At 45.8% G+C, this 15,692-nt stretch overlaps 1 protein-coding gene across 5 annotated transcripts in view; it reads left to right on the top strand.

Moving 5' to 3' along the window:
- The window catches only part of PKNOX2 (PBX/knotted 1 homeobox 2), a 290,935-nt gene that overhangs the window by 236,757 nt on the left and 38,486 nt on the right, over window positions 1-15,692 (top strand). For all 5 annotated transcript variants that reach the window (XM_061167264.1, XM_061167273.1, XM_061167283.1 and 2 more), the window contains one exon: window positions 2,783-2,954. In XM_061167264.1, coding sequence (XP_061023247.1) covers window positions 2,783-2,954 — 172 coding nt within the window. The remainder of the gene's footprint in view (window positions 1-2,782; window positions 2,955-15,692) is intronic.

Below are 15,692 nucleotides of genomic sequence, written 5' to 3'. Positions count from 1 at the left end.
TGCCCTTGTACAGAGTCGATTTGTGCCTTTCATTCCTAATTGATCTAGTGGCTGTTTAAATGGCAGCAGGCATCTGTTGAGAGTAGGAAGGTTCATAAGGCGCAATAATTCATAACACCGTCTGGAATTTGCCTTTCATGTCCCTCAGCTAAACCACTGCAGGGCTCTGCTTAAATCACAGCCGCGGAGGCTTTCTTTGGTATTCCACTCAGGGCCAGGAGAATCTTGCATTAAACTGGGATCAGGTTAGATTAGACTATAATATGCTTCGGTATTAGTGGCTGCAAATGAAGACTTAGACTGGAGTTTAACCCCTTCACCTGCTTTTCTCTTTGTCTTCAGCGGCTGGCTGAGCGAACCCATTGTCTTCCTACCAGCTTCCTGAGGGGGCCAAATAGATCTTCCAGCAATCTGGAGGCTGCAGACAGGCTAGCCTCAGATAGTGACCCTTTTTCTCTTCATGCTACCACCCAGCCTGCAGCCTTGGAGCCCAGCTGTTTATGCATCAGCTCCCAAACCCAGGGTCAGGGCAGCAGTGTCCAGGTGCAGCTCTGCCAAGCCAGGTGGCTCATCAGAGACAGGAGGTCACCTCCCCTCCGTGCCCCCTGCCCCCGAGCTTGGGTAGAATGACCAGCAGGTATGGGTTTGGATGTGGATGGGTCTCAGCACTGTCTGCCTTCCTGTCCAGAATTATTAGAATCCCAGGATGGGACAGGCTCATCGGGGTTCCCCATCTGCCTACGAACACTGGCTGGCTGTTCATTCCTTCTTGGCGTGGTTAATCGCAGTGTTCCTGCTGGAAGAAGCGTGGTGGGTTTTCCTCTTCAAGATTTCTTGTGCTTTCCAATATGGCAGCCCCTAGCCACATGTTGCTACTTAAATTAAAATTAGAGTTAAAAATTCAAGGTCCTAGGCAAAACAGCCATTTGTTTAAAACTTTTTGTTTTATATTGGAGTATTATAGCCAATGTAATAAGTTGTGATAGTTTCAAGTGGACAGCAAAGGGACGCATCCATCCACGTACATGTATCCGTTCTCCCCCAAACTTCCTTCCCATTCAGACTGCCACATAACACTGAGCAGAGTCCCCAGTGTCCTACATTAGGTCCTTGTTGGTTATCCATTTTCAGCACAGCAGTGTGTACCTGTCCATCCCAAACTCCCTAACTATCCTTCCTCCCGTTCTGCCCCCGCCGGCAGTCAGAAGTTCATTCTCTGTGAGTCTGTTTCTGCTTTGTAAGTCAGTTCATTCATATCATCACAACAGCCGTGTTTTAAGTGTCCTCTGGCCTCAGTTAGTTGGTGGAGATTGTAGAACCTTTTCATCTTTGCAGGAAGTTCTGCTGGGCAGTGCTGGCTGCAGCAGCCCCATTGGCAGGAGCCTTGGGACCAAGCATGACACATGCTTTCTCCTCTCCCAGCAAACAGATTTTCATCAAAAAGAAAGGAGCCAGATGTCGTGGTCCCAGGGGACTCCAGTGAGAAGCCAGAGAGGGATGTGCCTATGCTTTTGGGAACCACAGTGGGGGGAATAGGGCTCCAGAGCCCACGGGTGTCAACACCCATGTACGCACACGCACAGGTGCTGGGTGTGAAGACAGAGCTGTTCACTCCGGCTGCAGAGAAATGAGACTGAGATACACTTACACATGCAAATGACGTCTCACATGTAACATACATATATAGTCAACAAATGTTTATTCGGATCACGTTCCACTGCTAGACTCTGGGCAGAGAGTGAAGAATACGATGAGCTTGCTTCCTGCCCTCATGGAGCTGACAGTCTAGTGAGGAAGGCAGGTGGTAAGGCAAACAAGCCAGGTCTGTGTAGGTTTCGGGGTGGGGCAGTCAGGGCAGCTTCCCAGAGCTGGTGATGCGGAAGCCAAGACCCGGAGAGCGGCCAGGTCAGCACTTCAGCTTACATCCATCCATCACAGAACCACTCGTGTCGCCAAACACACTCACACTCACATATTCTTCATTCATCAGTTCATTGTCAGTCACCAAATATGTGTTAAGTGCCTGCTGTGAGTGTCAGGGCAAGGTCCTAAGGATACAATGATCATTGAGACAGGGACAGTCTTGGGGAGAAACAGTGGCCAAGTAATGATGCGTATTATTATTTAATTGCAGTTGTGCTAAGTGGGTGTTGATGGAGGTGTGTAGGGAGGTGTCACCTGTAAGTGGGGTGTCTGACCTAAACTGAGTCAGCCAGCAGAGGCAGGATGGATGAGGACATCTGCCCACCATGTGTGATGAGTAGCCAGGTCCACACACCTTCCTCCCCGCTCTGCCCCCACCTCCCCAAACCCCATCGACACTTGCTAACACACAGGTACTGCCCTTGGCTGAGTCTACGTAGCCAAGTGTGGATCTGTGACCTGCGATGAATGTTTACATCCAGGGCTTTTCTACACACTTCCCATATGTCCTTCCAGTGTTGACCTTGAGCCCGAAATGGACACCTACCTCTCTGAAGGGTTATACCCAGCATCTCTCATCAAATATCCACACAATTTATCTAGACAAAGAGAACAGTTAGGTTCCCAGTAGGGGAGGAACAGAAGCCACTGAGTCCCCAGGAATGAGGAGGTTCGATCCTCCATGCCAGGGTGTGAAATGCTGCTGTCCCGACGGACCGTGGGGACCAGGACCTTCCTCCAGTAGTGGGACCCTGGGAGAAGCGGTGACAGGAAGGTGGGATGGGCCTCTGAAGGCTTCTGAGCCCTGATGGCAGCAGGTCTCTGAGTGCGCATGTGTGAGCTCTTGCTGTCCCCACAGGCATCCTCTCTTCCCGCTCCTGACGCTGCTGTTTGAGAAATGTGAACAGGCCACCCAGGGCTCTGAGTGCATCACGTCCGCCAGCTTCGACGTGGACATCGAGAACTTTGTCCACCAGCAGGAGCAGGAACACAAGCCCTTCTTCAGCGATGACCCGGAACTGGACAATCTGGTAAAGACCCTCCAACCCCCACTCTGGTTAGGGTCGTCCTGCCCTCTGATCCCCTCCAAATGCCCCAAAAGCAATCCTTTCATTCATTCATTCAGCAAAGAAATGTGCTTCCCCGCTGTGGGCAGGCCTTGGTGTTCCAGCAGCTGAGAACCTTTAACCAAGAGTTGCACACACTGGTGATGCTGCCAAAGCTCTCCCTTCCTCCTCCTCCGCAGCACCAGCGTCACCTCCCACCCTCTTGCAGTGCAGACGAGAGAAGGGGAGGGCCATGGCATCCAGAATGTTCTGAGGGCTGGAATCCTGGCCTGTTGGGAAATCCGTCTTGGGCTGCCCAGAGAGGAGCTGATGGCCATGTGCTACATTGTGAGGGAGGAGGGTGACATGCATATTCAAGCACGTCAGTGGATAGGAAGACTGGAAGCAACAGATGAGAAGACCAGCTTCTCTACTGAGAAGGCCAGCAGATGTCCTGCCCATTTAGGATACAATAGATCAGGCTCCCAAGCCTAGCTTGTCATCCAGATCATCACTACAGCTTTAAAAAGTACATGCTCCTGGGCCCCTCCACCTGGAAACCAGGATTCAATAAGTTTAGTGGGACTTACACATGTACATTTTTAAAGGGTTCCCAGACAACTTCAATCTTCAATAAAGCTTGGGAGCCACTAGATTAGATGATACTCTAACTCTTCGTCTAGCCCTGAGAATCCTGCTGAGAAAAGAGCTGTGGAGAGACCGCTCTGTTCGTTCATCATGACAACAGTTATCCTGGGATTATTAACCACGATTCTTGATTTTGCTGTGGGTGGATTATCCAGATCGTGCACAGTGAATTTGGAAACTGAAAATATGTCTTCCATAAGTTGATTGATTATAGTGCTGACCTCCATCCAGAATTTAGTTAGTACCTACTCCCTAAAGGGAAACAGATTTAGAAAAGCCAATGTGACGCCAGGAAGGAAGGAAGAAACACACACACACACACAGAGTGCATCTGCAGAGCAGACTTAAATGACTTGGGTATTATTCTGTGTTGTGAATGACCCACCCCTCTGCTTCTCTCAGGAGTTGAATATGATACTTTATGGAGTCCAGGAGAGCTACCAGGAGAGGCCCCCCTCCTTGGCCTGGAAATCTATGAAGTGTTATGGTGCATTATGATACAGGACACAGGATATGCACATGGTCAAGGTCAGGAGCATTAGTGCAGGTTTCTGGGAGCCCCAGACGCACCTCTGCTCGACTCCTGGCTGTGACTGAGCTAACATCCTTTCCGGTGACACAGTCCCCTATCTCTCAAGTCCCCTGGGACAGCAGTCCCCATGCACGTTCTCCATTTGGTTGGGTAGTTAGTGCAGGCAGACTTGCCCCTGCCCTGCTGTTCATCTGATCAGAATCTCAAAACCACAATTGTGAATCAGGTCTTTAGAAGCTACCCCCGCAGCAGGCATGGGGCCAGGAGGTGAGGCAGCCGTTTGTGTGGGAGCTGGAATGAACACTCCCTTCACTTGACCCCCCAAAAGAAGCTGAGGCCTCAACTGGCGGGAAATGCCTAAAATAGGCTGAGTGATATGAAAGAATATAACCCTTCTTCAGAAGTAGGAGTCCTGGGGAAACAAACCTTGCAAACTTGCCCGCTGCCATCTGCCAGGTGAGCTCTGGAAGACATCTCCCCCTCCCAGCTCCAGGACAGCCTCTTAGTCTACTGAGTTGGCCAGAAAGTTCATTTGGATTTTTCCATAAGATGTAGTGGAAAAACCTGGAAAACAAACTTTTTAGCCAACCCAAGAGTACAGCCTGGAAATACCAAAAAGTGACCATCTCCATGCTCTCTCCTGGCCCACACTACCTGGGTCTCTCAGGGGTCTGTTCACTCAAAGACTCAGATTTCTTCATCTAATCCAGCAAAACATGGTAGTGTCCACCATGTGCCTTGCGTGATCTGAGGGTGGGGTTGCCATAGGAGCTGCCCCAGTGGCCCCAGACCCCTGGTGGAGACACCAGGTGGAGCACCTGGGCTTCTATCCCAAGTGATGGGCTGGGAGTGGTCCACTCATGGAGCAGGCTTTGCACAGCCCACCCCCTCACATGGACCAGGAGGAGTTTACCTGGGGGAGTTGGCCACAGTCAATGACTGATGGATGGATCGATTATTTAAATGGAGGTGGTTGAAGGAGCCAAGGACCTGAGGCCAAGCTCACCCTCTGGGTGGCTTTGACGACAGCTCCTTTGAAGCTCGGTTTCCCCATCTGTAGAGCCAGTACACCTGTCTCCTGTGACATAAAAAATTAACGCCATGACTAGTGGAACTAAATGGCCTTTGAAAATGCGTGGCATCCAGAAGATTAAGGTCAAATGCAGTATCATTAAGGCCAGGCATTCCAGCCGCCTCACCTCACCTCCAGGCCATCAAGAGACATGTGGCTGAGGGCCTGAAACCTTCCGGGGGTTGAGGGGGAGTGGGGGCACTGGGATCAGGCAGTGCCCTTTGCCATCCCACGTGTGGTCCTGTGTCGGGAGCGGGGAGGTGAGGAGGCCGACCACAGGAGCCATCATTAGAACAAGAGTCGTGCAGCCGGCACTGCCGAGATGCACATAATTAGAAATTAGAAAAAGGTCAGATCGCGTCATTATCAGCTCAATCAGCTGCCGAGTGCCACAGCCAGTTAATTTGGCATCTGTATTTTTTACAACCCCGCACACGTAGCCCAGCGGACTGTAACTCTTTATCCGGACAGATATACTGCGCAGCGGAGCAGGGACATAAAATGAAACCCCAAGCAAATGAGCTGAGATAATTGAGAGATTTATTTTTTATATATATGTGTGTCAGGGCGGCTTTCCTTTGCCCTTGAATGTTGACTTTCACAGATGGGCTTGTAACGAGGACACTGGGATCCCCCCAAACTGTCCCACCCTGGATCCTGGAGTGGGGCTCAGATCCTGCCTCCTTCCCAGCCCCACCAGGCCTACCACCCCCCAGGATTCGGGTCTTCCCCCCTCCTGCTGGTCCCTCTCCTCCCATCCAAGCAAATTGCTGTGTCCACCTCCCCGGCTCCCGTGATCTCCTGGACAGGTTCCCATGGGAACCACAGCTGACGAAGCCCTCCCAGAGCTGCTCAGAGACCAGAGAGATTCCTAGAGCATAGGTTTCTGAGTAAACTTCCCTTCCCGGTTAGCCAGCTGCCAGAATAGAAATTTAGAATCATAAAACACTGGGGGAAAACCCCAAGCATAGAGAGCAGCGTGTCCATTTTACAGATGGGGACACTGGAGTCCAGAGAAGGGCGGTGACTTGTTAGCGCCCAGGTCTGCTGACTCCTTCCACTCCATCACCCACCTCTCTGCTTCCTTGGGGGCAGCAGAGCCCTCATTTATAAATAAGCATCTCACAAAAAATAAGCCTGATAAGAAAGGTGAAGAGGAGTACAAGTCTGAGTAATAAAAACATATAACATTAATTATAAAAAATTTAAAAAATTAAATAAGCATCTCTCCTGCTGGTACACGCACTCCCTGACCCTCTCCACCTCCCCATTTCAGTACCATGGGGGTGACTTTCCCCTGGTCAGCTCCCCCAGGGACACCCTCCCCCTGCCCTGGCTCCAATTCCCACACACACACACACGCACCCCAGCACTCACCAGCCCTCTGTCACCTGGCCCATTGATCCCCTATTTGGGCCCGGCAGCCTCTGACTGGCAGTTGGTACAGTTTGTAAAATTTGCAAGTTCCCCAAACCCCTTTGAAAGGCAAAAGCTTTTTGTTTTATAAAATCTGATTTACGGGCCCCCAGTGCAGGGCCGAGGTTTTATATATTATGCAAGATTTCAAACCGAGGCTGTAAAACGTACGGTTTCAGTTTCATGCATGGAATTTTTTTATGTGTAAATTTTTTAACATTTATGGGGCACGTTTTAATGAGACTCTGGTGGGGCTCACGGGACAGATTAGAACTGCCTGATCGCAAAGCCAGCTCCAACATGGGGCCCCCCAGGCCCCTGGGCCCTCTCTGAAGGGGGTGGGGTGCAGAGGCCAGAGGTTGCGAATATGGAGACACGTGAAGGAGGCAGGCTGGAGTCGTGGGTCCACAGGGACCCCAGGCGGCACCCCTTCAGAGAGTCATTCCCTCCTGCCTTCTATCCAGACCTTCTTCACCTCGACGGGAGCAGAAAATCCCACAAGACCCCAGAACAGGGAAAGGAAATAATAATCAAAGCCAGTAATAAATAACATTTATAGCATACTTACTGGGTGCCAGGTGCCGTCGTCCTAAACACTACACCTGTATTATCTTATTTAATCCTCTTTTCAGACCCACAAGGCACAGATTATTACTATCCCTATTTTAAGATGAGGGGGCTTAAAGATGAGAGAAGCCCGGTGGCTCAGACGGTAAAGATTCTACCCGCAACACAGGAGAACCAAGTTCAATCCCTGGGTCAGAAAGATGCCCTGGAGAAGGGAATGGATACCCACTTCAGTATTCTTGCCTGGAGAATTCCATGGACAGGGGAGCCTGGCGGGCTGCAGTCCACGGGGTCTCAAAGAGTTGAGCAGGACTTTCACTAAGATGAGGATCTTGTGACATGAGGTGAAATCATAGCTCAAGATCACACAGCTTGTACGTGAGTCAAACACAGGCGTGGAGCCCTGGCCCACGCTCAGCAATTATGCGGCCCTAGACTCCAGCTTTTCTTAGTACTCCCTCTGCATTCATCTTTAGTTCCTTTCTGGCCAAATCTCTTCCATCCTCAGTATGATGTTGAGGGAGTTGCTGTTGTTATCCCATTTTACAGATGAGAACAAGGAAATGCAGAGATCATGTGAATCCTGCAGAGCATCCCAGAAGGTGGAGGGCCCCAGACTCAGACTCCAAAATCCACTATTTCCTAGCACCCAGCTCTGCTATTTAATTCTCGAGATAGCCCTGGGAAGTTTTATCATTATAACCACTTTACAGAAGGGAGAATCCAAGACTGAGAACCCTGTAGTCACTAAGTTTACAGAGCTGGGATTTGTCTAGCTCCTGAAGCCTACCTCTTTTTCCTGAACCACAAGGCCTCTCCAAAGTCTGAGGATGAGCCAGGGGAAGTGCCACATTGTGGCTTAAAAGTATTTAACGTGTCCTGCGTGGCAGCCTCCCTAAGAACTTGTCCTGTCCCCAAGTCATCTGGCAGTCTCCAGCCCCTGGTCTTCACCTTTCTCCCATGTTCCAGGCCTTGTTCCAGGGACCCCACCCTTCCAACTGCTCAGGCCAGGCTGGGCTGGCCTGGAAAAATTCCCAATTAGATTTTAGCTTTGGCTGCCCTAGTGACACGCAGGAAGCACTTCAGAGCACTTCAAGGAATGCATGTTTACCAATTCCTTCATCTGTACATGAAGCAGACTATTCCAGCTTCCCAAATTGCAGAAGAAGGAGAGGAAGAAAGGAGTCTGCCCTCCAGGGCAGAACTACTCCCTAATTGCTGCCTGGAATTTCGCAGGTTACCTAATCCCTGACTCTTGATCTCATGTTCCCCAGGAGAATGAAAACCGTGCCTGTGGGTCCCCAAGTTTATGCGACTCAAATGAGGTAATGGAGAGAGAAGCGTTTTGCATATTGTAAAGTGCTATGTACATAAATGCTTTGAAAGGCCAGGATTTATTATTATCAAAGGAAGAGGTCTTCATCAAATGAAGAGGTCGCAATCTTACAAGAGAGGCCACTTTTCAGAAAAGTGCTTGATGGAGGAGGGAGGGGCACGTTTGTGCAAATAATCGACATACAACACAGTTACCGTGTGCCCAGCATATGTGTGTACATGGTCTCATTCAGTGTTCACAACAGCTCTTCAGTGTAAGTATTATTGATCAGCTTACATGTTACAGATGAAGTGAAAGGTCTGGTTCAAAATACTCAGACAGGAAATAATAGATTTAGGACATCACCCCATGGGACGTTCCAGAAAAAGGCCCTCATCCTGTGGACTTTGCTGACTTGTGAGGCCATGCAGGTTTCCCAGGTGGCCCTTGTGGTAAAGAATTCACCTGCCAATGCAGGAGACCTAAGTGATGCAGGTTCAGACTTTAGCGATCCCTGGTTCAGGAAGATCCCTTGGAGGAGGAAATGGCAACCCACTCCAGGATCCTTGCCTGGAGAATCCCATGGACAGAGGAGCCTGGTGGGCTACAGTCCATGGGGTCACAAAGAGTCAGACACAACTAAAGTGACTTAGCATACAGGCATGTGGGGCCCATGTGCTGTGATATGAGACTAACATGTAAGACTGCATCTTGTTTTGCTTTAGTGAAGGATGCTACTTAGAAGAAGAGGGCTGTTTTTTTAATTAGTATTTTGAAAGAGAAGGGTGGGGAGAGAAGCTAAAAGATGAAGCCAAACTGGGAGAAAAGGAATTAAGGATACATTCATCACAGTTGATGATGATATTAAATTAAATGGAACTGTTCATTGCACTAGAAGATTTGGAATAACCTTTTACATGACATTGATCACTTAGGGAAATAGTTTAATACGTCAGAGTTTTATTCTGATTTAGAGGCAAAAACCCAAAATTGCATTAGAAATAAGCTAGAGGATGATTCACAAAACATAAATATAGAAGAAAAAACTGGGGATGATTATTTTTCCACTCTCTGAAAATGGAATAGCAATAGAAAAGCCAACAGGATATTAGAAATCATTAAAAGAGGTTGCAAAAATGTATATGCCTTTGGTTCCCTGTGGTTTATAAAGCACTTTCACATTATTATCTCTTTTAGCCCTTATCAAATCCTGTGAGTCAGGGATGAGGAAGACTGAGGCTAAGGGAAGTCATGGAATTAGCCCAATGTCACTCAATCTGTAAACAGTAGTCCTGGACTCAAATCTGGGCTGACGGTAAATCCCACAGGCTTTGTGCTATGCCAGGCAGCTGCCCCATATTAATGGCATTGCCCACTTTTTTCTCTAATACTGAATAGATCCTACATATTCATTGCCTTGGAATACCATTGTGATTTACTCTATGTTCTTAAATCTTTAAACCAAGTCTGTTATCTCATAAAAAAGTAATCCTTCACCTGTGCTTTATTAAACCAAAAGGTAGGTCCACTTTCAGCCACTGTGCATCAGATCTGATTTAAACACATTGCACGCATATTTCATCTGAGCAAAGCTATTTTGGATAGATTTTACTTTTTATTTTGTTCTATTTAATTGTATTTTCTGATTCTTTTTGCATAAGAAGTATTTCTTGACTATAGGTATGTGTACTTTCCTGTGTGTGTGTGTATGTGTGTGTATTCACGGGAAGATTTTAAAGTGAGTAAATGTTGATTGAAAAGGAAAAATAGTCCGGTTAAGGAAAGCTCGGAGAAAGAGGAAAGAAGAAATGAAAGGATGGAAGGAAGAAGGAACAGAGGGAGGAAAAAAAAAAGAAAGGTTTAAGGAATTAGGATTATTTTGGCTGGAGGAGACAAAGCTGACTGGCTTCTTATTCGAGTGAGAGGTCTTGTGCAGCGTTTGGCATTTAATGAGACTTCTATTTGTCGAAAGAATAATGTTAAATTAAGGGAGGTTGTAGGGACTTCCCTGCTGGTCCAGCGGCTAAGACTCCACCCTCCCGATGCAGGGGACCTAGGTTTGATCCCTGGTCAGGGAACCAGATCCCACATGGTGCAACTAAGACCTGGCTCAGACAAATACATAAGTATTTTTAAAAATTACGAGAGATTGTACTGCTGGAGGCGCTAGATGTTCCTGGTGCCTATAGAGAGCTGCTGTTCAGTCGCTCAGTCATGTCCAACTCTTGGCGACCCCATGGACAGCAGCACACCAGGCTTCCCTGTCCTTCACCATCTCCCAGAGCTTGCTCAAACTCTTGTCCATTGACCCGGTGATGCCATCCAACCATCTCATCTTCTGTCATCCCCTTCTCCTCCTGCTTTCAATCTTTCCCAGCATCAGGGTCTTTTCTAATGAGTCAACTCTTTGCATCAGGTGATCAAAGTATTGAAGCTTCAGCTTCAGCATCAGTCCTTCCAAAGAATATTCAGGACTGATTTCCTTTAGGATGGACTGGTTGGATCTCCTTGCAGTTCAAGGGACTCTCTAGAGTCTTTTCCAACACCACAGTTCAAGAAACATCAGTTCTTCGATGCTCAGCTTTCTTTATAGTTCAACTTTCACATTCATACATGACTACTGGAAAAACCATAGCTTTGACTAGATGGACCTTTGTCAGCAAAGTGTCTGCTTTTTAATATGCTGTCTAAGTTTGTCATAGCTTTTCTTCCAAGGAGCAAGTGCCTTTTAATTTCATGGCTGCAGTTACCATCTGCAGTGATTTTAGAGGCCAAGAAAATGAAGTCTGTCACTGTTTCCATTGTTTCCCCATCTGTTTGCCATGAAGTGATAGGATCAGATGCCATGATCTTCGTTTTTCGAATGTTGAATTTTAAGCCAGCATTTTCACTTTCCTCTTTCACTTTCATCAAGAGGCTCTTTAGTACCTCTTCACATTCTGTAATAAGGGTGATGTCATCTGTATATCTGAAGTTATTGATATTTCTCCTGACAATCTTGATTCCAGCTTGTGCTTCATCCAGTCCAGCATTTCACATGATGTACTCTGCATATAAGCTAAATAAGCAGGGTGTCAATATACAGCCTTGACATACTCCTTTCCCAATTTGGAACCAGTCTGTTGTTCCATGTTCGGTTCTAACTGTTGCTTCTTGACCTACATACACGTCAGGTAAGGTGGTAGGTAAGGTAAGATGGTCTGGTATTCTCATTTCTTGAAGAATTTTCCACAGTTTGTTGTGATCCACACAATTAAAGGCTTTAACATAGTCAATGAAGCAGAAGTAAATGTTTTTCTGGAACTCTCTTGCTTTTTCTATGATCCAATAGATGCTGGCAATTTGATCTCTGGTTCCTCTGCCTTTTCTAAATCCAGCTTGAAAGTTCTGGTTCACATACTGTTGAAGCTATACTTGGAGAATTCTGAGCATTATTTTGCCCACTTATGAAATGAGTGCAATTGTGCAGTAGTTTGAGCATTCTTTGGCATTGCCTTTCTTTGGGATTGGAATGAAAACTGACTTTTTCCAGTCCTGTGGCCACTGCTGAGTTTTCCAAATTTGCTGGCATATTGAGTGCAGCACTTTCACAGCATCATCTTTTAGGATTTGAAATATTCAGCTGGAATTCCATCATCTCCACTAGCTTTGTTCATAATGATGCTTCCCAAGGCCCACTTAACTTCACACTCCAGGATGTCTGGCTCTAGGTAAGTGATCACACCATCGTTGTTATCTGGTTATTAAAATCTTTTTTTTTTTATAGTTCTTCTATGTATTCTTGCCACCTCTTCTTAATATCTTCTGCTTCTGTTAGGTCCATACCATTTCTGTCTTTTATTGTGCCCATCTTTGCATGAAATGTTCCCTTGGTATCTCTAATTTTCTTGAAGAGATCTCTAGTCTTTCCCATTCTATTGTTTTCCTCTCTTTCTTTACATTGATCACTGAGGAAAATATACAGTTGTCAGTTTCTGCCTCTGAGTGACACTTCATCTAATTCTCCAAGAGCCTTTAATTAGCCAAGCACAATCCCTGTCCCTATAAAGAAAGCTGATCACTGAAGAATTGGTACCTTTGAACTGGGTGTTGGAGAAGACTCTTGAGAGTCCCTTGGACTGCAAGGAGATCCAACCAGTCCATCCTAAAGGAAATCAGTTCTGAATATTAACTGGAAGGACTGATGCTGAAGCTGAAGCTTCAACACTTTGGCCACCTGATGCGAAGAACTGCCTCATTAGAAAAGACCCTGATGCTGGGAAAAATTGAAGGTGGGAGGAGAAGGGACGTCAGAGGATGAGATAGTTGGATGTCATCACCGACTCAATGGACATGAGTTTGAGTAAACTCTGCGAGTTGGTGATGGACAGGGTGGTCTGGCGTGCTGCAGTCCATAGGGTGGCAAAGAGTCGGACACGACTGAGCAACTGAACTGAACTGAATCCCTACCTATCAGACAATCCAGATGAGAGTCTGGGGGCTCCTCTGTCACTCTCCACTTGAAATGCTGATGAAGCTCAGAGAGGGTGTAGCCATGGCTTTTAGTCACACAGCTTACTGCTCAACACACGTGACCATAGGAGTCTCGGGGAGCGATGCCCTTGCTAGTCTTCCTGGGCATCAAAATGTTGGCCAAAAGTTAGGAGGGTGGGATTAAAGAAAGACGCCTCTACATGGCTTATGTCAGCATAAATCATCTTGGAAGGCAAGCACCCACTCTTTTCTTTTTGCTTTTTATTTTGATGTAACAGTAGATTCACATGCAGCTGTAAGAATTAGTATAGAGAAGTCCTGATTCCCTTTCTGCATGGCTAGAGAACAATTTCACAGCCAGGAAATGACAATGGTATGACCACCAAACTTACTCAGATTTCACTAGTTTTACATATAGTCATAGCAATATGTGTGTGTGTATGTTTAGTTTGTGCCACTTTATCACATGTGTATTCATGGAGACACTATGATTGTCAAGATACAGAGCAGTCCCTCCTTCCCTCCCCCACCATACCCCCTAGCAATCACTGCTCTGTTCTCTATCTCTAAAATTTAGTCATTTAAAGAATGTTCTATATATAAAAAAAGAAGAAAAGAATGTTATATAAATGGCATTATGTACGTAGCCTGAGACTGACTTTTTTTCTCAGCATCATTCCCTTTAAATCCATCCAAGCAGTTGAGTATATTGGTTGTTTGTTTTTGTTGCTAAGTATGATTTCATGATACAGATGTCCCATAGTTTCTCTATGCATTCACCTGTTGAAGTATATTTTGGTTGTTTCCAGCTTGGGGGTTATTAAAAATAAGATTTCTTTGAATATACAAGTTTTGAGGTGAACACCTGTTTTTATTTCTCTGGGATAAATGCCCAAGAGTGCAACTGCTGAGCTGGTTGGTATATATTCAGTTTTGTAAGAAACTATTCTGCAGTTTTCCAGAGTGGCTGGACCATTTTTCATATCTGCCAGTTACACATGAGTGATCCAGTTTCTAATTCCTTGCCAATATTTAGCGTTATCTCTATTTTTAATGTTAACCACTCTGATAGGTGTGTGGTGACATCTTACTGTGGTTTTAAGTTGCATTTCCCTGATGATGCATGCGTGTTGCTAAGTCACTTCAGTCATATCTCTTTGTGACCCCATGGACTGCAGCCTCCCAGGCTTCTCTGTCTGTGGGATTCTCCAGGCAAGAATACTGGAGTGGGTTGCCATCCCCTCCTCCTGGGGATCTTCCCGGCTCAGGGATAGAACCTGGGTCTCCTGCTTTGCAGGAAGATTCCTTACCATTTGAGCTGCCAGAGAAGACCCTTCTCTGATAATTCTAAACATCTTTTTGTGTGGCTATTTGCCATCTATGTATCCTCTTCAGTGAAATGTCTGATGTTGTCTTTTGCCCATGTTCTAATTGGATTGCTTGTTATTTTACTGGTTAGTTTTGAGAGTTCTTTATATATTGTAGATATAAGTCCTTTGTCAGATACGTGTTTTTCAGATATTTTCTCCTGTTCTGTAGTTTGTCTTTTCATCTTCTTCACAGGGTCTTTTGAAGAGCAAACATTTTACACTTTGATAAGGTTCAATTCATCAAGTTTCCCTTTTCTGGGTCATGTTTTTGGTGTCAAATCTAAGACTTCTTTGCCTAGCCCTCTGTCCTGATTATTTTCTCTTGTGTTTTATTTTGTTCTTAAAAATTTTACAGTTTTATGCCTTACATTTTGGTCTTTGAGTTAATTTTTGTGTAAGATGTGAAAATCACTGTTTTGCTTGTGGATGTCCAATAGCTCCAACATCTTTATTTGAAAAGTGATTTGGCCATATCTACCATGAGCAGGGAGGCCTGGCGTGCTGTGATTCATGGAGTCGCAAAGAGTCTGACACGACTGAGCGACTGAACTGAACTGAACTGAACAATAAGCCAAAAGAATGTCCATAGATTTTTTTTTTTTTTCTGATCACTTTTGGGATCTTGTCCTAAGGGAATAATGAAGAAGCATTAATAAGCTGTAAAGTTGGAAAATAGCCACTTAACATTTTTTTATAAAGTTGAAAAATTGGAATTAACCTAAATTCCCAACAATAAGGAATTGGCTAAGTAGGGCACATACATGGAATGATATGTTATTGCTGTGTTAGTCACTCAGTCATGTCTGACTCTTTGTGACCCCATGGACTGAAGCCCACCAGGCTCCTCTGTCCATGGAATTCTCCAGGCAGCAATACTGGAGTGGGTTGCCATTCCCTTATCCAGAGGATCTTTCTGACCCAGGGATTGAACCCATGTCTCCTGCATTGCAGGCAGATTCTTTACCATCTGAGTCACAGGGAAGTCCCATGGAATTTTTATTATGTTTTTCATTATTTTATTATATTATTATCTTTATTATTGCATGGAATGGTATGCAATAATTTAAAATATATTTACTCAATAACTTTTACCCATTCGAGAACTATATACTCAGTATCCACATGTGTTAATAACCATGATAACAGGATGAGCAAATTAGACGCCACTTCTCCCTTCTAGAAACCCATAGGCTAGAAGCAAGAATAGAGAAAACAATGTTGCCACTTAGAAAAATACATGTGGTAAACTAAGGGGAAACACAGGAAACAAAATTGCATGTACAAAGTGACTGAAACTATGTTGACATATGTGCATGTGAAACCCCCCCAA

Source organism: Dama dama, chromosome 2 (genome assembly GCF_033118175.1).
Source record: "Dama dama isolate Ldn47 chromosome 2, ASM3311817v1, whole genome shotgun sequence".
Taxonomy (NCBI): domain Eukaryota; kingdom Metazoa; phylum Chordata; class Mammalia; order Artiodactyla; family Cervidae; genus Dama; species Dama dama.
This window is presented reverse-complemented; position numbering and strand designations above follow the sequence as displayed.